Here is a 24,392-nt window from a genome sequence, read left to right on the forward strand (position 1 = left end):
CCTGGAACTTGTCATCCTCCTGGGTCACTGGGATTACAGGCATGCCCCACCAGGTCTGGCAAGACACAGCACCTCTCTTGAGATCAATATGTTATTAACTATTTTCTTGAGTTGCTGCCCACCCACCCAAGTTCAAGGAGAAGCTAGTTTTTGCAGAATCCAGCCCAAGTATTGGAACATTCAAAGGTGCCCATAAGAATTAGGGAAAAAAAACCAAAAACAATTAACTCATTTTAATACTGGGAATTTGCCCAGGCTTGAGCAAACTGCAGGGGCATAGTGGGTCTGAAGGCCTCCTCTCCCCTTCAGGAGACCTGCCCACTTCCTGCTCCAGTGAGTCCCCAGTGAACTTTAGTGGGAACTGAAGGGACTTGAAAAACATCTTTGCACTTGAACCTCCCCGTCTCAAGGCTGCCAGCAGCACAGCTGCCAGGGGGAAGCAGGAGACAGGCAGCATTCACAGGACAGCTCCAATCCTGTTCCAGCCACACACCAGTGCTTTGGTTGTTGCACAACAGAGCACCCCGGAGCATAATTCACACCCCAGTAATGCATGTGCACCCAGGGGATAGAATCAGAGTGCACCCAAGGCCTCATTCCCAGGTACAGTTCAGAAAGAAACGAGCCCAGATGGACACCACCAAAGCCCCCAGGGAGGGTGGCTCAAGAACGTCCCTCCAGAGACGAAGCAGGAGTGGCTCTGTGTGCTTGTGATCTAGGAGGAGGGCAGTTGGGGCAGCACTGGGGGCTGAGGCCAAAGACAGCGAGGTGAAGACCCTCCCAGGGAGGTCAGGTGGCTTCACTGGCTATGACCCTGGCGGGCACACTCACCCACTCATCACACCCTCCCCTGAAAAATGGGACAGGAGGACTTGTCTAGAATACAAGGACATGAAAGAATTTCCTTCAAGGGCAGCCAGGTGTGGGCAGGGCTGCCTCAGCTGGCCAGCCCCACCTTCCAACCCATGAACACCGGGAGCTGGTGTTCAGTGTGCCCATGGGCAAGTCTGACCTACAAGGCGACTAGAGACAGCAGCACCATGAAAATTGCACCCTCACCCTTCCCAAGAAAATGCCGAATCACACTTTGATTTGTGTTCTCTTTCTAAAGAACCGCTGGCTCAGGGGGCTTTTGCTAAGGCCGAATCTTGCCCTCTAACAACCAGCTGTTTCCTAATCCTAACCCCAGGGGAGCCCAACTAAAGCTAGGAGGCCACCACTGAGCCTCTGCAGGCCATGGGCCAGGCCTGGCTCACTCCAGGAGGTGGACGCTGGCGGCCTTGCGGAGGAGCCTCTCGGTCAGAGGTGAGTTGGGCTTCAGGGCATCGCGCTCCATCAGCAGGCTCCTGCGAGACAGACGTGAGGTTCTGTTGTAGGACACCTTCCAAAAGAAGGTGGAGGCCTGTTGTCCCTTGGGCCCAAGGCAGGGACCCAGCAGCCCTGGACAGCCCAGAGGCCTGGCCTCAGCTGGGGAAAGGGTGGGGGGAGGAAGCACTGTGCGCTGCTGGCAGGAGCAGACTGGGACACCTGATTCCGCCTCGGAGATAAAAACTAGATACCCAAGACACCAAGGGCAAGGGTTCTGGGTGGGGTCATCACTGTGACCTTGTTAGCCTCTGGGAAAGCCAAGGCTCAAAAGTTCACAGCTCATCATCATCCATCAGCCCAATGCTGGGGACAGAGGGACAGCAGATGTGGCATGGGCAGGAAGCACACGGCACTGTCCAAGACATCGAGCTACAGAACAGAGGTGGGGGTTGGGAGCAAGGGTGAAGAAAGCAAGTATAGGTGTGGTTTGAGGTAGAGACCCTGCTATGAGCTGGGCATGGTGTTCACGCCTGTACTCCCAGCTACTAATGAGGCCGAGGCAGGAGGATTGGCAAGTTAAAGGGTAGCCTCTGCAACTTAGTGAGAACCTATCTCAAAAAATAAAAAGGGGTGAGGATGCAGCTCCGTGGCAGAGTGCTTGCCTAGCATGCATGCAGCCCTGGGGTTCCATCCCCAGGATTCAAAAAAAAAAAGATCCCGCTGTGGACGGAAATCAGTGTCCTTCCCGCAGCCCTGGTCCACATGTCGAAGCCCTCGCCCCAGCATGATGGCATTAGGAGGTGACTAGGGCATAAGAGTGGTCCTCGTGATGGGGTTGGGGCACCTGTAAGAAGGATGAGAGATTCACTCTGGCATTCAGAGGAAGTAAGATGCAGCAAGAAGGCGGCCATCTGCAAGCCAGGAAGAGCAGCCTCACCAGAGCCCAAACCCTGATGGACCTCCATCTCAGACATTCCAGCCTCCAGGACTGAAAGGCAATAAAAGTATATTGTGTAAGCTGCAGTGTTGTGTTGTGTTGTATTTTATGGGAGCCCAAGAGAATAAGGCAGACCTCAACAACTGACAACAAGGGTTCTGTGGTGGATGAGTGACGTGAAGGGACTGAGGCTTGGTCCTTCGGGTGGAGACACTATGGCTAGGGACCAAGGGTGTATTAGTCTGTTATCTGTTGCTGTAACAAAATACCAGAAGCTGGTACTTAGTTGAGAGGTTTTATTTAGCTTAAGAGATTTGGAGACTGAAAGTCCAAGATTGGGCAGCTCCATCTGTTTGGTCTCTGGTGATGATGCCCTTGGATGGGTCACAACACAGAGAAGCAGAAAGAAAAACAGCTGCATGCCAAAGTGGCCAAGTGCATGGGGTGGCCTTGCGTTACAACAGCATGCTACGGAAAGAACTAATGGAGTCCTTCCAGAACTACATTCTCTCTTCTGAGTGACCTAGCCAGCTGCCACTAGGCCCCAGTGACCTAGCTATCTCCCAAAAGCTCCACCAGCTTGTCAGCATCCCCACACTGGGGACCAAGCTCCCAGCACACACTGGGCCACACTCTGACCTATGCTTTGGTCTCCTGCCTTTGATGGGATGGCCTGTGCCTGGTGGGCACCTGGAGGGAACACCATGCCCCGGGTGGCCAGGTCATGCAGTGGCTCCCCTGGCTCCCTCACCCTGCCCCAGGAGACCCAGGCTGCTCTGCACTGCCCGGGCACCTGCACCAGTTCAGCCCTCAGCCCTCCTCGACCCACACAGGAGGAAGGAAGACGTACATGGGGAGGCAGTGTCGGCCAGTTCTCTGGGCACACTGAGCAGGCTGACCCAGAACGTGATCCCAGGTAGCCTTGTGCCTTCCCAACCTCAGAAATCGGACCCTCCAGGCATAGGGAGACCCACATGAGGTGAGTGTGCCGGGGAAGGGTGGGGAGCTCACCGCGCCACGTTCTTATGCACTCTGGAGGTGCAGTTCAAGGCTGCGTGAATCAGTAACTGGTTGAAGACGTCTCTCTGCAAGGTAATTAGCAAGTCAGGTGCCTGTAACATGGATGAGAGATGGACCCCAGCCCCACCACGCAGCACAGCCTGCAGCCCTCGATGCCACACTTACAGGCAGTGTGAGGGACAAGGACACTCCCACCTCAAGGACACTGATACCACAGGAGAGACGGTGGGCCGCAGGTGCCCGGGCTCCCTGGCCCAGGCCCTCCCGCTCTGGCCAGTAGTTTCACTGGGGGCAGCCAGCTCACCTGGGCATTGCTGCCCCCTATCTGGACGATGCGGTAGCGAATGGGTAGGAGCAGTTCCAAGACGCGGTCAGGGTTCCCATCCTCGGCTGCCACCAGGGCCTGGCACAGAGGCAGTCCCACATCTCGGGCCAGCAGGTGCTGGCAGTTTTCTCCTGGAGATCTGCCATCAACAAGACTCTCAGCAGCTGTCCTGCACAGCGTGACGTCCTGCCTCCATGAGTGTTCTGAGCGAGGACCCTTTCACAGCCACAGGGCAGGTGCTCTGACAGGGTGAGGCCACAGAAGCAGCCCAACCACGGGAAAGGAAAGCACTCTGAACTCTGGTCTGGGCTGGACACGGCCTATTGTCAGCTACCTGGCCCTGGACGGGTGCCCTGACTTCTGGCCTCAGTTTCCTTACCCATAAAGTGGGTATAACAGTGGCGACCTTACAGAGAGGTTCAGACTGCCCAAAGGCACTGAAAGTCAGGGCGACCACAGGAGGGTATGTCTGTGGCACCTGTGCCTCCCAGGCAACCTGTCAGCCCTGGGCAGTCACTAGCCCCAATTTGCAGATGAGGAAGCTAAGGCTCAGAGCAGAGATGCACCTGGCCTAGGATCTCAGGTGTCTCTGGTCACAGGGCCCCCCTGTGTCCCCCACGGGAGGCTGTTCATGACACTGAGGTTCGAACACCCACCCTGAGGATGGAAAGAGCAGTGAGCTGGGGTACCAGGTGCACCTCTAGACATCATGTGCCGGCAGGGCACACTCCTGAGAATGGCCCTCCGCAGGCGTCCCCAGAGCCGACTCCCTGCATGGCCTCCACCCCAGCCTCCCCAGCAGGCAGCAGCAACCTTGAATAGGCCTTCACACGGCCCCTGCTCCCCCACCCTCGCAGCAGCAGGGGCCAGCCCCACCCTGGATGCTGCTCCATGGCCCCTCTGCATACTCGCTGGCATCCTGCAGGGTGGTCAGCAGCTCCTGTGTGGTCTGGGGGTCCCGGGCGCCCAGGGAGGCCATCAGGAAGTGTGCATCATTGAACAGCAGGATGTGGTCCCGGCTGTGCCTCTGGGTCACAGGCAGAATGTCCTGCCACCTCTGGCCCACAGATACCCCTAGAGACACAGGACTTGGCATGAGACTGGGAACAGGACGTGCCCTGCACTCTGGCCTCCCATGTCCAGGCACCCCTCAGGAAGCCCACACAGTCCTGCTCCAGGGAAGCAGCCAGGTAAACGGGGCTGAGGAGGCCTGTGGACCCTGCTTTAGGTTGACTTTGTTTAACTGTAAGGACATTAAATGTATAGGTGAAGCCAATTTTAAGAATTGTCAAATGTTATTAAACACAGCCTTTGACCCCTCTGACAAACCCCCAAAGCACTTGAAATGCTTCAGTTGTTAACACAAGTACAGAGTCTGATACATAGTGGGCGCTCAATTAAAAATCTATGGAATTAACAACACCCTTCTGCCTGTACGCCTGTCCTCCTCAACTCCAGACGGCCCTGCCTCTGCCCTCCCTCCCTCTGCCGCCCCTCCTGGTCCTCGAGCCCTGGGTTCTCCTTCTCCCGGGCACCTGCCTCTCCACCAACGTTGCTCCTGATCTCTTTTTCATCCTATCAGACTGGACAATGGTTCTGGAGTCTCCACTTTGTGCTGCAAGGACAGCAAGGGCCTTTCTCATCCCCTGCCTGCCCCCTCGCTCGGCCACCTCCTCTCAGGCTGGAGTCTGGGCTCTCCCAGCCCTTCCCTAACCTCTCTCTGCATGGAGGCAGCCCAGATCGAAGCTCCCCAGAGAGTTCCAAGTGCCTTTGAAGGTCTCTTCCTCCAAAGAGGAACGTGCAGGATGCCAGGGTCTCAGGGTCCAGGGGGCCCCCCCCTTGCTGCCCAGTTCTAGGCCAAGTTTGGCCAGTTTCAGCTTTTTTACTTCCTTGACTACAGGAATGACCACAGAGCTAAGCCTGGAAAGTGTGGCAGCAGCCTCCTTGGGGACCCTGGCCTCCTCAGGGATCCCCTGGCCTCCTTGGGGACCCTGGCCTCCTTGGGGACCCTGGCCTCCTTGGGGATCCCCTGGCCTTCTTGGGGATCCCCTGGCATCTGTGAGGATCCTCTGGCCTCCTCGGGGACCCTGGCCCCCTTGGTGTTCTCGGGTCTCCAGCTGAGCTGTGCGGTCTTTCTGGAAGGCAGAGCCAAGCCCTGTCCAGTACTGCTCTGGCAGGCTCCCTCCCACTCCAGATAAAAGCCAAACTGCTTGCTCTGACCATCCTCTTGCCCCATCTGACCATGACCTCTCAAGCCTGCCCTCCCACATTGTCCCTCGCAGGCCACTGGCTGCTCCCTCTGTCAAGACCCTTCCCCGTCTCTTGCCACCATCAACTTCCATGGTTCACATTTTACCTCTGCTAGGAATCCTTCCTGGAACCTTCCAGAAACAGTTCACACTGCCCCCCCTCGGGTCCCTGTGGTGCTTGCCCAGGGCCTCCATCCCCACGTGGTCCAGTGCCCCAGGCCCTAGCGCGGGCAGTGCAGATTTGGCCCTGCTGAGTCTGGAGGAGTGGGGGCCACCTGGCTCTGTAGCAGTTGGCGGGAAGCCATCTACAGCCCTGAGCCGCGGCCAGCCCTCTCCGGGTCACCTGCAGAGCATCGGATAACAGGGCTGAGAGACCACTTTGTGATCCCAGGGTTGAGAAATGCTTGCCTTCCGTGCTACAGGAGAGGACTGAGGTAGGTAGCCAGGTGTCATCAGGCCCACAGGCCTGAGGGACAGGCTGTGGGAACAGCAGCTGCCACCCTGGGTACAAGCCTGAGGCTCCCATGCTCAGGCGAGATGGGGACTGGAAGAAGAGCAGTAGGTGGTGGCTGTGGCCAGTGACCTCAGGCAGGCTGGGAAACAGCCATGCAGCTGGCACCTGGGGGGCAGGTGGCAGGTGGCCACTTGCCTCAAGGCCTGTGGCTAAGGAGCTCTTGCCCAGCCTAAAGCTCACCCTCATTGTGTTGGGAGAGGGGGGCAAGGGGCCCAGGGAGGGCAGGACACACTACCTTCCATCTGCAGGCGATAGAGCATTGAACAGCTGTCCACCACGTCCAGCATTGCACCGCTGGACCGCAGGCTGGGGAGGATCTAGAAGACAAGAGCCACTTAAGGCTGGACTCAGATGGCCAGCTGAGGGTGGGGGAGGGCAGGTGGGGGCACAGGGGTGACCAGAGTCAACGGACCTGGGCTGTGAGTGCAGCCCGCACAAAGCAAGGCCTCAGCTAACAGGACCCACCACCCCAATCATCCAGACCGTCACCCTGTCATGGCCCACACGGATACATGTACAAGAGTGGGCACAGGGCAGACATGAAGGAGCCCGCCACACTGAGGACCCAGGGGCATATGCCAGGCCCTGGCACCTGTCACCCCCCAGCTCTGAGCATCAGGAGACTCGGCTTAATGTTAGAGTCTGTAAACAAGTCAAAATAACACCTGGCATTTTGCCAGGGGAATGTTAAGAGTTCATAAACAAGTCTGGATGGTGCCTGGCAAAATGCCAGAGGGAGTGGTTTGAGAAGTAACAAAAGCGAGCCATTAAGTGTGGAGATTCCTTATTGGTTGACTGATGTATCTAGTTTATGCTAATTAGATAAGCTGTGTGGAATGTATAAATACTGCTCCTGTCCTGCAATAAACGGCTCCCACTCCTGCTGCATCAATCTACACAAGTTGTTCGTCACCCCCCGGTTATTTTGCTGCAGCCGGACTGCGGCAGCTTGCGGCTTGCATTTCTAGAATTTGCCCAGCTTTGCCCAGCAGGTGATCTGGTCTGCACCTCCCGGCACACAGTGCACACCACCTTCATGACTCTCAGAAGTCCTGACAACGAGGAACGATCACTTCAAGGATCCGTTCAGAGGGTTTTTCTCTAGTGTTCAGACTCCCAAATCATGGGAACTTCTGTGGCCACAGGTCTTAGTACTGAGCCCTCACTGGGTCATTTTTCAAAAGAACACCAGGGGCTGGGGAGGAGGGTGGGCACAGAGCTTCAGCATAGGAAGACAATAAGTTCTGGAGATGGAGGTGGGGACAGATGCTCAGTGTGGCCCACGTACTCAAGCCACTTAATTTTACATTTTGCATAAAAAAATTCCAGGGGCAGATCAATTATCTTACCAAAGAAGAGCAACCTAGGAATTAGCGATTACAGAGATGGTCACCTTGGACATGAGCATCTACCACACCTGCAGGGTGGACAGCGTCAATGGAATGCCCACTGCACACTGAGCTACAACACGGCTCTTGGCCACACTCAACCCTCTGAGATCACACACAAGGACGGGTCTCTGCTCCTACTGCTCTTTGGCTGGGACAGTGCTGGTGGCACAGAGGTCTATCAAAGATGAGAAGGCAAGTACTACGTGGACAGAACCCGGAGCACTTACATGCTGGTCGTAAATGGTCAGTGCAGCCTCGTATTCACCCTGAGGACGTAAAGTCACCATGGTTAGCAGCTGGAGGGGCAAACTGTAAAGCCGAGAAAGGCACTGAACACAGCCAGCCAAAGGCCCCACGGGACCTCCACCTTATGAAGGGGGATGGGAGGGCTCAGGCCTGCGTCCTAGGAAGGGAAGAGGCCAAGCCTGCTGCCCCCACTTGGTTCTTGGCTCCAAGAATTGAGATAATGACAGGACCCGAAACTGCTGTGGAGAGAGCCGTTTCTGTGGAAGCACCATTTTTCCTACCAGGAAAGTTCACTCAGGCTGAGCAGCCCTACACTGAAAACCCCAAACCTGAAATCCAGAACCTCTGAGCACTGACATGACACCCCAAGTGGAAAATCCCACACCAGACCTCATGTGACGGGTGCAGTGAGAACACAGGCACAAGCTGCGCGTGGCACACACCCATGATCCCAGCCACTCCGAGGCTGAGGCAGGAGGATGGCAAGTGTGAGGCCCATCTGGGTAAGACCTCATCTCAAATTTTAAAAATAGAAATAAAAAGGACTAGGGGTGCAGCTCAGTGGTGGAGCACTTGCCCAGTGTGTAGGAAGTCCTGGGTTCCATCCCAGGACGAAAACCAAACACAAAGGCACATGCCAAGCACAGCACCAAGTCACCCCCAGACTACGTGTACGTGCATGTGAGTCATCAGTGACTTTCGTGTTCAGACGTGGGTACCAGCCCCAGGATATCTCATTATGAATGCACAAATATTCCTGAACCTGAGAAAATCCTAAATCGGCAACACTTCTGTGTCAAGCACTCTGCACAAGAGATGCTCAGCCTGGGGGCGCACGGCTCCCATCACCTGTTAGGAGCTTCTTCTAGTCTTTTCTTGCTATTTTCCCTCCTGTATATTCAAGTGGTTCTCTGCTTGCTTTTTTTTTTTTCCAAGTCACCACACCTTACCTTGCTCACCCCTCTCTCCCTGGACCTCCAGGGAGCCTCCTGTCTCTATGATGACAGCATAAAAGAAGCACCCCCATAAGCTCAAGGAACCCCTGAGGCCAGGGACTCCCAAGCCCCCACTCCTTCTGGGAGTTCCCATCTGTGACCAGCAGAGATACTGGTCACAAACTACCCACAATCCACATGACTCCCACTTATCAAGAGTGAAAGATGGCCGGGCACGGTGGCACACACCTGAATCCCAGTGGCTCGGGAGACTGAGGTAGGAGATTGGTGAGTTCAAAGCCAGCCTCATCAATAGTGAGGTGCAAGCAACTCAGTAAGACCCAGTCTCTCAATAAAATACAAAATAGGGCTGGGGATGTGGCTCAGTGGTCAAGTACCCTTGAGTTCAATCCCTGGTACCAAAAAAAAAAAAAAAGTGAAAAATGCTTTTTAGCAGCTCCAGCTTGAAAACACGCAGCTGTCTGGCTCCAAGGCCAGCTCGGGTATAAACACAGCACGGGGCTCGGTGGCAGAGGCAGACAACAAACCCTAGACAGCACTTCTTCCTCCAAGTCTTCACAATGAGGCTGCCCACAGGGTGGCCATCTTACCTTTTCAATCAAGTATAAAGCCCAGTGCCAATAATTATGACAAGCAAGCATATCCGAGTCCTGTGGAAAGAAGAAGAGAGTCAAAGAAGCAGCTGGCAGCCCCAGGAGAAACCAGTACCATCCTGTGCTGCACAGAACCGGCCACCTCCGAGGGCAGCCCGGCAGCCCTGCAGCCCTGCCAGGCACCGGCTCCCAGGCCGCCCTGTGCTGGGCATCTGTACACTACCTTATGGCCTTCAGGGCTGAGGGGCAGCAACCATCACTCCTGCTTTTACAGAGGGGAAGCTGGGGCTGGGGCAGGTGGATGCATTGTCAGCCCCCAGCTAGGAGCAGCAGTCCCCGGGTCCCTGCAGGGAGCCTCTCAGTAGCTCCAGGTCCAGCCCCCCTCAGGTGAGGAGCAGGGAAGGAATGTTAGACCCCACCGTGCACCCCAAGGGCTCATGGCATTTGGATAAAACCGTGAGGATCCCCAGCTCAATCGTGAGGGGCTAAGTGTGGGTGTGCTCCAGCAGGGCTGGGGAAGCCCACGCAGGGCGGGCTGACACTCCAGTGGTGCTGCTGTTGGCTAGAGCCCGGCTCTCAATGGAGGCAGGCTCTGCTCAGAGCTGGGCCCACGGGGGCATCCCAGGCTTGAGGGACTGGGCTCATGACCCCTGCCAGGGGCAGTGTGCAATCCCTGGAAACCTAAAACAAGATGGCTGTGAGGAGGGACCCAACTTCTCCTCCCTGCCCTCCACAGAGCTGAACCCCAAGGTCTTCCTCACCCTGAAGGAACATGGGTATTCAATAAAAGCTGAGTGAATGGTCTGAGGTCTCCATCCACTGCCCCAAGTCCTTCCCAGCCCTGTCTGTCCAGAGGCACCACACAGTGATGCTTGCCCTTCCTTCTCTGAGACCCCTGCAGTGGCTCCTCCTCTCCCCAGACCCCACCTCACCCCTCCAGGACAGGCCCCTCCTACACAGCCTATGTCCACCTAAGTTGCCACCAACCGCCCGGCTCCCCTCTCAGGCTCTCATAGGCCTTGGCCTTTGCTCCAGCAGCTGCTGGGCTAGAATACCCTCCACTTTCACCACCTCCATCTGCCAAACACCTATCATCCTTCAGTACTCAGCTCAGAAGCTGCCCCGTCTAGGAAGCCTTCCATGACCACTGCCCCCCCAAGCCCAGTGGGGTCTGACACCTCCTCTGGGTCATGGGGTAGCACCTGCACTCATCTAAGCTACTCATTCCAGGTCACCAGGCCCTGTGAGGACAGAGAAGTCTGCACTGGACCCTCAAGGATTCCCCAGGGAAGGACAAAGGCCTGGGACAGAGACTGGAGTCTCACTGAGATCTGGGTCTGCAGATGCAGAAGGCAGGTGCCGAAGAAGGAAAGGGAGCCCCAGGCCATGCCACCCACACCCAGAGCTATCCAGTCAGGCCAGAGGCTGCCAAGAGCCACCAGGACAGATAGGACACCAAAGGATAATCATCCATTCTGAGACGACCATTGGCTGTGTCGGAACCCAAACTGATGGGGGACTCATCTGGGGCCAAGGCTTCACATAGCACAGATGAGGAAAACTGGGCTCAGAGGGACCAAGGTCATGACCCAGGGTAGAGCTGGGCCTCTATGGCCTCTGTCAGGCATGGTAAAACTAGAGTGCTGAGGAAGGACTGTGAGCAGGACGGGAAGGAGGCCCGGCCTCGCTGCCCCCGGTGCTGCCTGGGCCAGCCTCCTGCCCCTCAGCTGGGAGGACTGGGATAATCTAGTGTTCCTCACCCCAGACAGCTGCCCACCTGCCTACAAGAACTCACAGTACCTGCCTGGGGAGCCAGAGGTGGCAGGTTCCTGGTTCCCCAGGGCTGGTTCCACTGCCCCTGGGGCCTTACAGTGCCCAGAGTTTGGGGATCCATAGAAAGATCTGCACGTGGGCCTCACAGATCAGGGTTCTCAAATATGGCTACCTCTTAGCATGCTGTGCCCAGGAACACTCCTGGAGATGCCGGAACCTTCTTGTAAGCCACACCCCACTGGGAATGTCATGGGCCAGGAGGCGGCTCGGAGGGACATTGGGTCCTTTTTCCTCACATCACTGAGCACCGGCCACCTGGTACCAGGCTCTGGGGAAGACTTGCTGCCCCGGTAGACGGTGCCCTGGGGAGCCCACCATGGTACACAGAAGGACAGGACAGCAAGGACACCTGGTCAGGTGGCCAGGCCAGGTGCCAGAGCACGCCTGGGGCAAGAGGCACACAGAGAGGAGGAAGGGCCACCTTGGCTTGCAGGGAGGGAGGAAAAGATCCCAAGAAGGCAGCCAGTCAACAGCGGGGCTGAGTGAAGTCAGGAGCCGGGAGTGGGCACAGTGAGGCCGGAGTGGTTGGGCCACTGGAAAGGGCCTGGCAGGGTGCCACGACTCTAGAGGCCCCAATACCTGCCCCCCATATGCCAGTCCTGCAGACACCACGGCCCTCGCCCCCACAGGCCTCCTGGCCTTCTTCCCAGCTGCATCAAACACTTGCCGAGGCTACTCAGCGATTTCAGGAGGAGCCCCTGGCCAATGCCAGCCAACTCAGGGTCCCACCCACACCAGGCTTTAATCTCCCTAGTGACCTTTTGATCCGGTTCTTTTGCAACCAAATGCCTCAGGCCCAGAGCAATTCTAGAGTAACCTGCAACGTTGGCAGCTGTGGCTCCCAGGGAACCCTGCTGCCTGGCCCAGGTACTTGGAGCTGATCACACTCTGGAGAGCTAAGCCACCTGGGACTCCCATGCAGAAAGCCTCGGGGCAGATGAGGTGACCACAGAAGCACACCTTCCAATGGGCTTCCGAGTGCTGCATGAAGTCCATCCCGGCCCGCACCTCGGCTCTCATCTCATGGATGTGGGCAATGGTGTGCACCGACCACGCATCCGTGGGCTCCGCGGATAATGCCTAGGTAGGGCGGGTGGAAGAGCATGGGTCAGTCAGGTGGCCTGGGCTGGGGCAGCACCTTTCTAAGGGGCACAGGGTCTGACCTGGACAGGGCAGAGCAAGTGTGAAGACTGAGTTCTGACTCAGCAGAGCCACAACCAACAACCAGCTCCTGTGCCTGGGGCACACCCAGCTGGTGGTGCCAACCCCGGGATGTGCTGAGGGGGTATCCCCGCCCGTTCCACACATGAGGACACTGAGGCTCAGGGGGGCTGAGTGACTCGCCCAGGTTTCCGAAATCCAGAGCTCAGCCGCTGACCTCACAGCCTCCTTTGTACTGCTGAGCCGTCTGGTGGCTCTGGGCCTGGTTCCCCCTGGTGGAGGGGTCACTGATGCCACCTTCCTGTCACAAGCCGCAGTGGCTTGTGGCTGCCCCCTCCCACTGACATCCATGTGATGACCACCCGGGTGGCCTTCTGAGTCCCCTGGTGAGGCCCATGCCAAGCCGCGAGTCCTGCAGCCCCACTGCCTCCACCTTCCCACACCTTCCACAGCGGCACGGAAGGGCCGAGCACCTCTGTCCCAGCCGGGCACCCACGCAGGGTTTGGCAACAGGTGGTCCCCAGCAAGCCCTCCTTCCTGTTCCAGCCTTGGCTTTCTCAGGCTCTGCCCACTACACATGGGCCTGCGGGAGGAAGAGAGTGGGTCCCGGGTCCCGGGAGGCCCAGGTGCCAGGCACCTGGGGACATTGCTGTGCTCACGCAGGGCAGAGGAAAGGGGCTGTGGCTCAGAGCAGAGCCCTGCCCCCGCTGGCTCTCGCTGGCTCTGGCGGGGGCCACAGCCTCTTCCCTTGCATGGAGCCCTCTGGAGGACCCTGGGAGCGTTCAGGCTTCCTTCTCAGGCTCCCCTGGCCAGCCAGCCACTGCCTCTCTGGCCCCTCACTAGGCTGGGGCGGGCCTAGGGGCCCTGCTGCTGCCCTAGGAGGCCTGTGCAGGGCAGTGGAGCTGCTGCCACCATCCTCGCTGTCCTAGGAGTCTGGTGGACACATGGAGCTGGCCTTCATGCTCAGTGATTGTCTATGGGGGTCAGGACAAGAGTCAGAGTGTGCGGCCTGGGAATAACAGGAGCCAGGGGCGCAAGGGAGCAGGGCAAGAGCAGGGCCTACCTCACTGCCTCTTGCTCCTGTGAGGCCCACCCAAGCCTCCACCTTTTGCCATCCCCTGGGTGAATCTGCCATGTTAGTTCCCACAGCCTCCCTGCCCCAGACCTTTCTCAACTCTCCTGCTGTCCCTCAGGTGCCCACTGAACGTCATCCAACCAGAGAGCCATCTGTGATGGCTCCTAAGAGATCTTCCTGTGGCTGGCCCCTGGACAATGGTGCCTGGTCACCAGGGAGCCAGGATGGCCAAGAAGCTACCCAGTCCTCCCAGATCTGACTCAGAGCTAAGGCAAAGAACCTCCATCCTGAGCCTCAAACCTGGGCTCCGATTCTGTAACCAGGCAGTCTTCAGACACGCCTAGCAGTGGTCTCGTGGGGAAGGGTACTTCAGGGCCACACCTGGGGGAAGCCTCCTGGCTAGGATGCCGGGAAGCGGGGGTCTAGACAGGCAGCTTGAAGCCTTCCAGTTTGGTGGCCCATGTGAGAATCTGACCACCTCCAGCAGTGAGCAGTGTGGCCTGGGGCAGGCTCTGGCCCTGGCCTCTCCGAGCCTCTGCCTGTCTTGTCTGGGCAACAAGGAGTTTAGGATCACAGGTACAGAGTGTGGACAAGAGCTGGCATACATGACATGCCAGTCCACTGCTGGATCAGGAGCAGCTGTCACCCTTTGTGCAGGACAGTCCCTCCCTGAGCCTCAGTTTCCACTCTGCAGGGACAGAAGTGGCAGAGAGGGACTCCTCCAGAGCTTGAGTTGCCATACATGTAGGCCTGCTGCCTGGCCTGAGATCTGGGCTGGTGGAGCATCCACCAAGCTCTGTGCCAGGCAGCAGGCACCAGGTGGCATGGAGTTGGGGCCTGGGAAGGCAGACATCACCTAGCAGGCTCTGCACTGGCCCTTCCCACAGGTATGTACACTGAGCAATAGGCCTGGCCAACAGGAGGACTTGTAGGCAAGAAGACCTCATCACTTGAGGGGGACGAAGAGCCTGTGGCAGCCTTTATTTATCATTACTGACTCCCAGAGCCTTGGTGCCATTAGCAATGCTTACCAAAGTCAGTTCAAGCAAGAAGAACAAGTTTGCTTCTGCCTCATCACCTGTAAGATCCTGTCTCAGCCAGGCACTTATGGCTCTGGAGACAAACAGGGCTGATGGGAGCCCAGAGCCACCATACTGTGCAATCCCACGTGAGTGAGGGGCCCCCGCCTCCCTGTCCTAATCTGTAGACGTGGATGTGGCTCTGGACACCTCAAAAGGCACAGATGAGTGACAGACAGGAGGAAGCCCTGCCTTGGCAGATGACTGCACCAATGTGAGCCTCTTCCAAATCTCTGAGGATGCTCAGAGTGGGTCACAAATGAGGGGTGGCCCTCAAAAGCTCTGCCCTACCTGATGGCCCCTCTCTGAAGGGTCATGCATGCTGGTAAAAGCTCACTTACCTCTTTAGCAAGTTTTTCTGCCCGGTCATAGAAGTTGGTTTCCATTAATCCAAATGAATAGATGCCTTTCACATAGCTGGGAACAGAGAAAATGTCACAATATAAAAAGATGGACCTGTAGTAGGTGGAACTGTATCCCACAAGGCGTGGTAACATTATCACTCTCAGGACCTGTGAACGTGACTGCACTTGGAAATAGGGTTTTGCAGATATAATCAAGACAAGCTGAGGTGGGCGTAATCCAAAGGCTGTGGTCCCTACAGGAGGCCACGGGAAGTCAGAGAGAGGCACAGCAGAGGGCCCGTGAAGACGGAGGCAGAAATTAAAGGGACACCAGAGAGTCTGGCCACCACCAGAAGCTGGTGGCGGGAAGGAGGGACCCCCTAGACCCTTCGGAGAAAACAGGTCTGGCCCAAACCTTGCTGCAGACCTCTGGCCTCCGAACCAAAAGTGAATGCATGTATGCTGCTTTCAGCCATGCGGCTGGCGGAACTCGGTTACGGCAGCCCAGAGAGACTGGCCTGCTCCAGCCCGTGCCAAGCCCTGAGCTGCTCAACCATCTGAGGCTTCTGGTTGGTGAGGAGCAAAGTGGCCTTCATCATCCACGTACTGTCCCCAAGCCCAGCGCCATCCACATAGCAGTGGCCTCAGTGTCCACCTCCTCAGACATCAGCAGTCTCCAATGAGGACCGCTGGTCCTCCTGGCCCTGCTGAAATCCACCCAGGGGCATGGCTCCGGGCACCTTCCCAGGAAGCCTCTGTGGCCCGTGGGCTGTCGGCGGCTCCTCCTTTGCTCCTGCAGCACTGTGCACAGGCCCACTGCCCGACTGGACGCACCCACTGGACAGCCTGGCCACTCCCAGGCCCAGAGCGCCAGGACCTGTTTGTCTAATGCACTGTCAGCCCTGGCCCTGCCCAGGCTGGACTCAAGACGCTGCTGAACAGACACACACCCGCAGTTCTCATCCGGGCCCCAGAGCCCCAGGGTGGCCTACACGAGAGGCGTTCTCCCTTGTGAGAACAAGATAGAGGGATGCTGGTTCTGCTCCAGGCCCAGGTGTTGTCCTCACTGATCTTTACCACCATGGACAGAGACGATTCTAACTTTCGTTATTCACCAAAGCAAAGTTCTAAAGCAGTAGCTCCAGGTGTAGCTTTAAAGACAAAAACAAAAAAATTACTAAGTGCTCACTGCACTTCAGGTATTATCAGGCTGTCAGGATAATTTCATGTGTCAGCTGGGTGGGGCCACAGTACCCAGTTGTTAGATGAAAACCAGGGTAGCTGATGCTGTGGATATTTTTCTTTTTAGATGTGATTTTTAACACTTAAATCAGTAAAATTTGAATCAAACAGATTACCTTCCATAATGGGGGTAGGCCTCCTCCAATCAGTTGAAGGTGTTAGGAGTAAAGACTAAGGTCCCCAAAAGAAGGAGCTCCGCCTCCAGAGTGCCTTCAGATACTCGACTATAATGCTAGCCCCTGCACGAACTTCTAGCCTGCTGCCTTGCCCTACAGATTTCAAACTTGCCAGACCTGACAATCACATGAGCCAATTTAAAACAATTCTTTCTCTCTTTCTCCTTCTTTTTGGAGAACAAAATCTAAGGGATGCTTGTTATTGTAGCAAAAATGATCAAGAGAGAGATACGGACTGAGAACAAGCCCAAGTTCCTACTGTTTTTGGCTTTTGTGGGGGTTTTTCGGACAGCCATGACCAATACAGCTCTTTATTCTATTAACCTGTTTGATGCTCACAACAATCCCAGGACTAAATTGCAATGAAGCCTATCATGGGTGGTGGTCAACAGGCTATTGTCAGACACACCTGGCCTTCCTCTCTTTCCAAGCATGGGACAACTGTACTTTCTGCTCTCCCCTAAGGGGATCAGGTCATGTGTTCAGTTCTGGTCCATGATGTGGGAGAGGCAGGGTATCCCTTTCATTCTGAGCACTGAATTGCCACTATGAACCCTTAAGAAGAGTTCTTTTTTTCTCTGGTAGCAACTGTGTCCAGAGGGCAGCTACGTCACTAGCTGGGACCCTAGCGGGAGACAAGGACACTGTCACAGAACCCTTGGCCTTCTTTAGATGGACATGGAGTATACGTGAGAAATTTGCTATAATAAAGTTTGGAGAATAAGATCTAGGGAATGCTTGTTTTGTTTTAATTTTTTTTCAGATGTAGTTGGACACAATATCTTTATTTTTATTTATTTGTTTTTATATGGTGCTGAGGATCGAACCCAGTGGCTCACACATGGGAGGCAAGCACTCTACCACTGAGCTACAACCCCAGCCCTAGGGAATACTTGTTATAGCAGCAAACAATCCCATCCTGACCAGTACATAGTATTACTACCATTTTCACAGGATGCAAGATCACATGAAGAAGAGGAAACCTTTTAACTTTGAAGAACTAGAATAGCAACAGCGGTCTCATTACTTTTAGGGCAGATCCATAAGGGTGGTTATATTTTTAGGGATGAAGAAAGCAATTAAGATATAAAAATGATGTGATTTCCACCATACCTGCTAAGTGGGATGTCAGGTGTCCAAAAGGGGTAAACTCGAGCAACAGAATCTCGCATCTGTTCCTGATAGCCCAGGTAAAAATAGGCATCATGGGAAAATTTCAGGGCCAACATGTCTGTTGGGTGGTCTCGGAGAATCTGTTCCCATAGATCACAGGCTTTGGGGAAGTTCCTGGAAACCAAGAGAGATCTCTCAGCTCCGCTGAACACAAAGCCCACGTATGTGGGAAACGTAAGATACCTGGTGTCGGAGTCTGCACTGAATTGTTTTTTGCTTGTTTGTTTGTTGTACTGGGGATTGAACCTAGAGGTGCTTTACTACAACTAAGTCATATTCCCAGCCCTTTTTATTTTTTTATTTTGAAACAAGGTCTTACTAAGTTACTTAGAGCTTCACTAAGTTGCTGAGGCTGGCTTTGAACTTGCGATCCTCCTGCCTCAGCCTCCAGAGTCACTGGGATAACAGAGTATGACACTGTGATCGGCTCACTGAATTGGTTTTTAAAAATTATAGTAGGGGCTGGGAGTGTAACTCAGTGGTGGAGGACTTGCCTAGCCTATGGGAGTCCCTGGGTCCCCTTGTAAATTGATCATTTCAGTAGCTTTGTCAGGGTCGGAGAGCAAATGGACAGCAGTCTGGGTGGTAAGCAGTATGTGGGTGAATATGTCCTCTTCTCTTCTCTCTTCTGGATATGTCTGTAATGCCTTCCCATCCGTTTTTTAGTTAAAATAATAAGCCATTTAGTTAGGAATCAAGTCGCCCTGAACACTGATTGGGATCCCACACAACAGGTACCTCCTTGCCTGGCATACAGCAGCCAGCAGGACGCTCTCTGCAGCCAGCGGCTCCCCAGGTGGGGATTCCTCTGAAGCTGCCCCTTCCCGAGGGCTCTGGGACGGCCTGCACACCACCCCGCATGGCCTCGCAGCGCCAGGCCCTGGCCCAGGGGGCCCCTCACCCCTTGGCAAATGCCTCCACCGCAGACACGTGCAGCTGTTCCCGCGGTGTCAGCAGCTGGGTGTGTGAGGTCTCCACCATTGTCTTCACGGCCAGGTCCAGCTCTCTGTCTAGCCTCACGGAGCTTCCCGTGCCGATGAGCACGAGGCCGTTAGAGATAACCTGGCCCATGGCTGGCGGAGGATTGGAAAACAGCTCTGGATTTAGACGGCCCAGCTGAGCCCTGACCAGCCCCGTGTGGGAAATGGCCAGCTCACGTCCCAGAAGTGTGAGCCAGACTACGCATGCTCGATGGCTTGTGCCAAAAAACAGAACTCAGTCCTGGCCCTCAGTGCACGGTCGAGCAGGGCAGCCCTGGAAGCAGCCACACATAGTTTCTTAACAGGGTACTCTGGCGAGTGCCCATGTCCCAAGCACCTGCCCTTTCACCTGAGGAGCGGGGGAGGGGTCTGCCTGTGGGTTCATGGGCTGGTACTGTCACTACGACCAGCGCTCTGTCCCCTGGAGATGCTCAGTGGACACCATTCAGGTTGGTCCCACGAGGTCCCAGAGCAGAGGTGCACAACCCTGCCCCACAGCTCTCACTTGCTGACAGTGGGGGTCAGGGTGCCTTGGGGCAGCAGCTTGTCAAACCCTTCCTTGGCTTCCCAGCTCCCACCTTGAGAGAGGCAGGGTGTCCACTGGCCTGGGACCTAGAAACTACCACAGTGCTAGGCCCGTCCATGCGGCCCCTGTTTCTGAACTGGGCTTGAGGTCTTCTCAAAGAACCTGAGCCCACCCTGACCACTGGCTGCCCCTGCAAGCTGGGGTCAGCTTCCCCTTTCCTCCCCAGTTCCATCCCCGTCTGCCCTCGCCAGGGCAGCACGAGGCCTCTGCCTTTATCTGGACCAGGGTACAGCAGGTGGGGAAGGGTCCCTGCTGCCAGTCCTCTCCTCTCCTCCCAGGCCCAGAGCCTCAACCCACACCGGGATGCCCACCTAGGGTCTGGGATGCACTGTGCTGACGCCCTGCCCACCACCCACAAGGCTTGCCTGTGTGCCAGCCTGTCCCGCAGGGTCCTGCCCTGCCCCCACCCTGGCGGCTCTGACAGAGTCTGTAGTCACCACCTCCTGAGTTCAGAGCTTGGGATTCAGACAACTTTGGGAATGTGCCTTATTCTCACTGAAACTCAATTTCCTCATCACAGAAGGTGGATCAGTGTCTTCGTGAAGAATTGATGGTAATCAGGAAAAAAACCTGGAAAGAGCCTCCTACAGAAGCAGCTGGACCCAGACATGACTGCAGCCGAGGCCCTCCCTCCCGTGGCTGCCCTCAGCAGCCCTCCCCACCAGCCGAGCCCACACCGTCTCCTCACTGGGGAGATCATCACTCACCAAAGGTCGGATCTGCTGCTCTGAGCTTTGACAGACAGCCCTCAATGCCACCAAGATTCTTGTCGTTGGTCCATTTTACATACTAGAATTAAAAAGGTAAAACCAAGTTGTCCTCAGGGACCCCTTGAATCTTATTAATGAAGGCAGAGTCTAAACCTGGATTTTTTTTTTTTTTTTCCAGAGCTGCGGTCTCACGCAGGCTAAGCACATGCTCTACTGCGGAGCCACACCCCAGCGCCAGATTCCTTTTCTCTCTAGGACAGTGGGTATGTTTGGGACTCTGGCATAACTTTTGAACTCGTAGAAAGCATAAATTGTGGTTTTCTGGGAAGAGATTAAACGCAGATGACTCAAGATGCTTTTTGGCCTGGTGATGCCATTTCCCAAACCCAAGGCTGGTCCTCCTGACAGGTAGCCTGCCACACATCAGCTTCTCTGCCTGCAATTCCTGCTTCTAATTCACTCCTCTTAAAAATAACTAAAATAGGGCTGGGGATACAGCAGTGTTGGAGGCGGAGACATTTTGAGGTGACCAGGTCGTTAAGAGGAAGTGAAGTCCTTCTCCTGAGGCCATATTAGTTCTCTCTGAGCAGGTTATAAATCAGGCCGCCCCTTGGTCCCTATCCCATTCTACTTCCTGCCATGAGGCCCTCACCAGAAGCTGAGTAGATGCTGGTACCATGCTCTTGAACTTCTAGAATTGCAATCTAAATAAACCTCTTTTCTTTAGGAATTATCCAGTCTCAGGCATTCTGATCCAACAACAGAAAATGGATTAAGACAGATACTTATTTTTTTTAAATCCTAAAGTCATTAATAATGCATTGGATTTTAAAATCTGTCCTTTGGCTTTTTCATAAGGCACAGAGTAGCTGGCACAGAGCTTCATGAACCCCTGCTGAGGCAGGAAGGCACAGAGACACCGGTATACAGGGCGGAATGTGCACAGGCAAGAGGGTGAGCTGCTGCCAAATGAGGAATGTGGAGTGGAAGGGCTCAAGTACTCCCCAGGGGCCAAGAAGGCACAGCAGGGACAAGGGGGACCCTGATAAGCACAAAGCAGACAGCTCCAAAGCACAGCACAGAGTCGCTTGGCAAGGACAGGCTGAGCACAGAAACACCCACAGGTGGCAAGGGCACTTCAGCCGTGAACTTGTGCAGTTCAGATGCTCCTAAGAGCTCCCTGGTCCTCCCGTGGTGTGGACTGAGTCGGTCCAGTCGGCTTCCCTCAGCATGCTTGGGCCAAGATGCATCCTGGCTTTGCCTTTAACTCCCCGGACCACCTTCTACTCTAGTCAGCTCAACCCTTGGGGCCTCTGTTTCCCAACCTGTCCAACAAACTGGTTGGTCTTTACTCCTGGGTCAAAAACCACAGGATCCCTTGCTGGTGGAGAAATCTGCAGTGTCAGGTCCTGGCCTAGCCACACGCAGGCAAATTCGCAGACCAGCCCAGCGCAGGAACCCATTCCCTACAGGTCAGAGCCCACATCAAAGCCTCAGCAGTCCACAGGTGGGGGCTCAGCTGAGTCCACTGTTGTCTGCCTGCCCCGGGGGACTTCAGGAGAAGAGTGAGTACAGAGGGCTTCTCAGCCACACTGTGGCCAACAGAGACACTTCCCACATGCTCCAAAGGGCCGGATTTCCCCGCAGCCCAGTGCAACTTAAAAAGCTTCCAATTAGGTGCAGAACGCTCTCCACAGAGCCGCGCAGGAGGGGCCCCGGCTGCTCTGCAGGCATACCTGGGTCAGGGTGGCGTCAAACAGCTTGCAGGCTTCATTGCTTGGCGTGGAGAGTGGGAGCCCGGCATCCCTCCATGCCTACACACAGGAAGAAGGAACACCAGGGCCAGGTTCCATGAAGTGCCTTGAACTTGAGCCCCACCCCGCACATTGCACATCTGCCCATGCCCAGCACTCAGGCTTCTGTAAGGTGTGGCCTTGCCCGGCTCTCGTGGGCTTTGAGACTTCATGCAGTGCAGAGCACAGCGAGAGGTAAGCCTGTCTGGGACAGAGTCCCATCCAATCCCTGAAAGCTGTGTGTCCTCAGCAGGACCCTCCCTCTCAGACTCTGTAAAAACGGGAACAGGAGGATCCAGGAGGGTGACCTAAAGTGTCTGCAGGAGGCACACACTCAGCACAGGAGGGGAGGTCCAACCTTACAGGTGAGGAGTCTAGCACATAAGAGCAACCTGGAGGAGGGTGGGCTTTCCACCTGGCTGGCAAAGTGTATAGCACCTGCTGTCACAGGGCACAGACCTGCTACGAAATGATGGCAGCTGTGGAGACCCTGCTCTTCAAACTCCAGTTCTTAGCTGGGTGTGGTAGTGCACGCCTATAATCCCTGCAACTCAGGAGGCTGAGGCAGGAGGATCACAAGTTTGAGGCCAGCTTGAGCAACTTAGGAAGGCCCTAAGCAACTTAGTGGGAACCTGTCTCAAAATAAAAAATAAAAAAGGGATGGGGATGTGGCTCAGTTGTTAAATGCCCCTGGGTTCAAACCCCAGTACCAACCAACAAAAATCCACTAGAAAGATTCCAGACATGTTGTTCAGAGTAACAGGCATGAGTTTATTAGAAGGGATTAGAAAAGAGCAAAGGAGACTCTCTAAAGGGAAAGTGTGGATTCTCTCAGAGAGGAGAGGGACAGTGCATCCCTCCTGCCCTCCAGTTTTATGGGGTGGGGGGGAGTCCCATGGCAGTTTCCAAAGAGGCTTGCCCAGCTCTAGTCTTGATTTTTAACGACAGCATAAGAACTGCGTGGACCACAGAAAGAGAGGGTGGTGTAAATCTCTGCTGGAGATTTTTAGGAAGTGGAGTCCCCCTGTTTCAGCCTCAATTTCCTGTCCCCTTCATCCATTTGACTAGCCCTCAGCAAGCTGTCCTTGTGAGGGTCTTAATGTTTCAGTTGCCAGGGTGAAGGGGGGTTGTGCCAGTCCTAGTGGTCAGGGAGGGTCCAGGCCACCTCCTGGGGTGTGACATGATCTTTCTGGAGGATGTCTTAACATACCAAGCCCCAACCTTCCAGGTGCTGTCGGGCAAGGCTCCCTATGGCTTTCAGCAGCCCTTCAAGGTCCTTTCCCGTCACACCCATTTGTGACTATCTACCTAACACTGTCAACCACCAAACCACACCTCCCACCTTCCACTCTATGGGAGGACTCAGACCCTCAAGTCCCCCAGAGAAAACATCTCAAGATGGTCAGATTCGTTCACTGTCACAGCCACCCTTGGTGTCAGGCCAGAGGCCAAAGACCCGCTGATTTCCCCGAATGGAGGAAATAACCCTGGCCAGCAGAGGGCCGTCCCCCTGGGCGATTTGAAGAAACCTCCTTCCATTTGGTGTCCATGTGGTACCAGTCATGTCGGCTGAGCAAATTTTTTAGGAGGTTCCTGGGGTCTCCCCGACTCCGAGGGGCTTTCCTAGGTGGGGACGCCACAGGAGGATCGTGTAGCCTCTCCGTGCGCGGACACCGAGACGCCCGGGCGCCCAGGACCGACTCCTGCGCCAGGTTCACGGCCAGTCCTCCTCGGCAGCGCCCCCTCGCCTGACCCAGGTCGTCCGCAGGCCGGTCCCGCCCTGCCCGGCGATGGGCCACCCCGTGGGCCGAGGGGGACCCAGCGTACCTGACAGTCGCGCAGCTGCGCCAACGCGGCCATAGTCGGTGGAACTCGGGTCTGGGTCTGGGATCGGGGCTGCGCGCGCTGCTGCCGCCTCCCGGGACGGCTCCGGGCTGAGCGCGGCCGGGCGGGGCCGAGCTCTTCCGCCCGTTCATTGGTCGGTCAGCCCCGCCCGGCCCGCCCCGGCCCGCCCTCGAGGGCCAGCCGGACTCCTGAGCGCCGAAGCGGGCCTCTCTGGGGCTGTGCTCCAGGGCTCGTCCCTGCTGCTAGGCAGGGCACGAGGGGAACCTGCTTTGGTGTTAACCTCAGTGTCTGCGCTGGCCTTAGCCATCAGATAGGAGCCTGGGGCGGGAAGGCCAGAGCACCGGGGTCCTGAGCCGGCTGGCCTCCCAACCCCCTCGCCCCGCCAGAGCCTCCTGTCTGCTGGGGACCCTCTTGGGGAAGCGACTGCAGCCAGAGTCCCTTGAGAGGAAGGAGTGCCTGGGACAAGGATCACTTCCAAGTTCTAAATAGTCCCCCTTAGGTGTGGGAGGGAAAGGGAGGAGGCAGGGTAGATTAGCAAGGATGGTGGAATGCGATGGACTTAATTATCCAAAGTACATGTAAGAAGACATAAATTGGGTGTCAACCTACTTTATATACAGAGATATGAAAAATTGTGCTCTATATGTGTAATAAGAGTTGTAATGCATTCCACTGTTGTGTATTTAAAAAAAATAAAACCAATTAAATTAATAGTCCCCCTAAGAAAGCCACGCGTGGATACAGCCACATATTCACGAAGTCACTTTTGGTTAGCATCTCAGGGAGTGACAACTGCAGTCACCTGCCTGCCCTGGCTCCACACAGAAGACCCCGCCGCAGGGCTCTGCTATCAATA

The 24,392-nt window shown here is 55.7% G+C and overlaps 1 protein-coding gene across 1 annotated transcript; it reads right to left on the minus strand.

The window, feature by feature from the left end:
* Ttc38 (tetratricopeptide repeat domain 38) lies at positions 1–23,624 on the minus strand. Its single transcript, XM_027954612.2, has 14 exons — positions 23,519–23,624; positions 21,635–21,712; positions 19,896–19,977; positions 18,524–18,695; positions 17,563–17,736; positions 15,029–15,104; positions 12,333–12,452; positions 9,537–9,596; positions 7,972–8,010; positions 6,589–6,670; positions 4,499–4,664; positions 3,570–3,729; positions 3,257–3,330; positions 1–1,346 (listed from the first exon to the last, which is right to left on the minus strand). Exons 1-14 carry the CDS (start codon positions 23,549–23,551, stop codon positions 1,253–1,255), a joined length of 1,410 nt encoding a protein of 469 aa, XP_027810413.2. The 5' UTR covers positions 23,552–23,624; the 3' UTR covers positions 1–1,252.
* Between the last annotated feature and the right edge of the window lie 768 nt (positions 23,625–24,392).

This window comes from Marmota flaviventris, chromosome 3 (assembly GCF_047511675.1).
Source record: "Marmota flaviventris isolate mMarFla1 chromosome 3, mMarFla1.hap1, whole genome shotgun sequence".
In the NCBI taxonomy this organism is placed as follows: Eukaryota; Metazoa; Chordata; class Mammalia; order Rodentia; family Sciuridae; genus Marmota; species Marmota flaviventris.

What these genes read in the sequence shown, in the direction of transcription:
- Ttc38 (XM_027954612.2), bottom strand. Translation starts at nt 23,551, where the DNA reads ATGGCCGCGTTGGCGCAGCTGCGCGACTGTCAG. An exon ending in CGCAGCTGCGCGACTGTCAG is followed by an intron (nt 21,713 to 23,518) that starts GTACGCTGGGTC and finishes TCCTGTGTGTAG; the next exon opens with GCATGGAGGGATGCCGGGCT. An exon ending in CCTGACATCCCACTTAGCAG is followed by an intron (nt 15,105 to 17,562) that starts GTATGGTGGAAA and finishes CTCTGTTCCCAG; the next exon opens with CTATGTGAAAGGCATCTATT.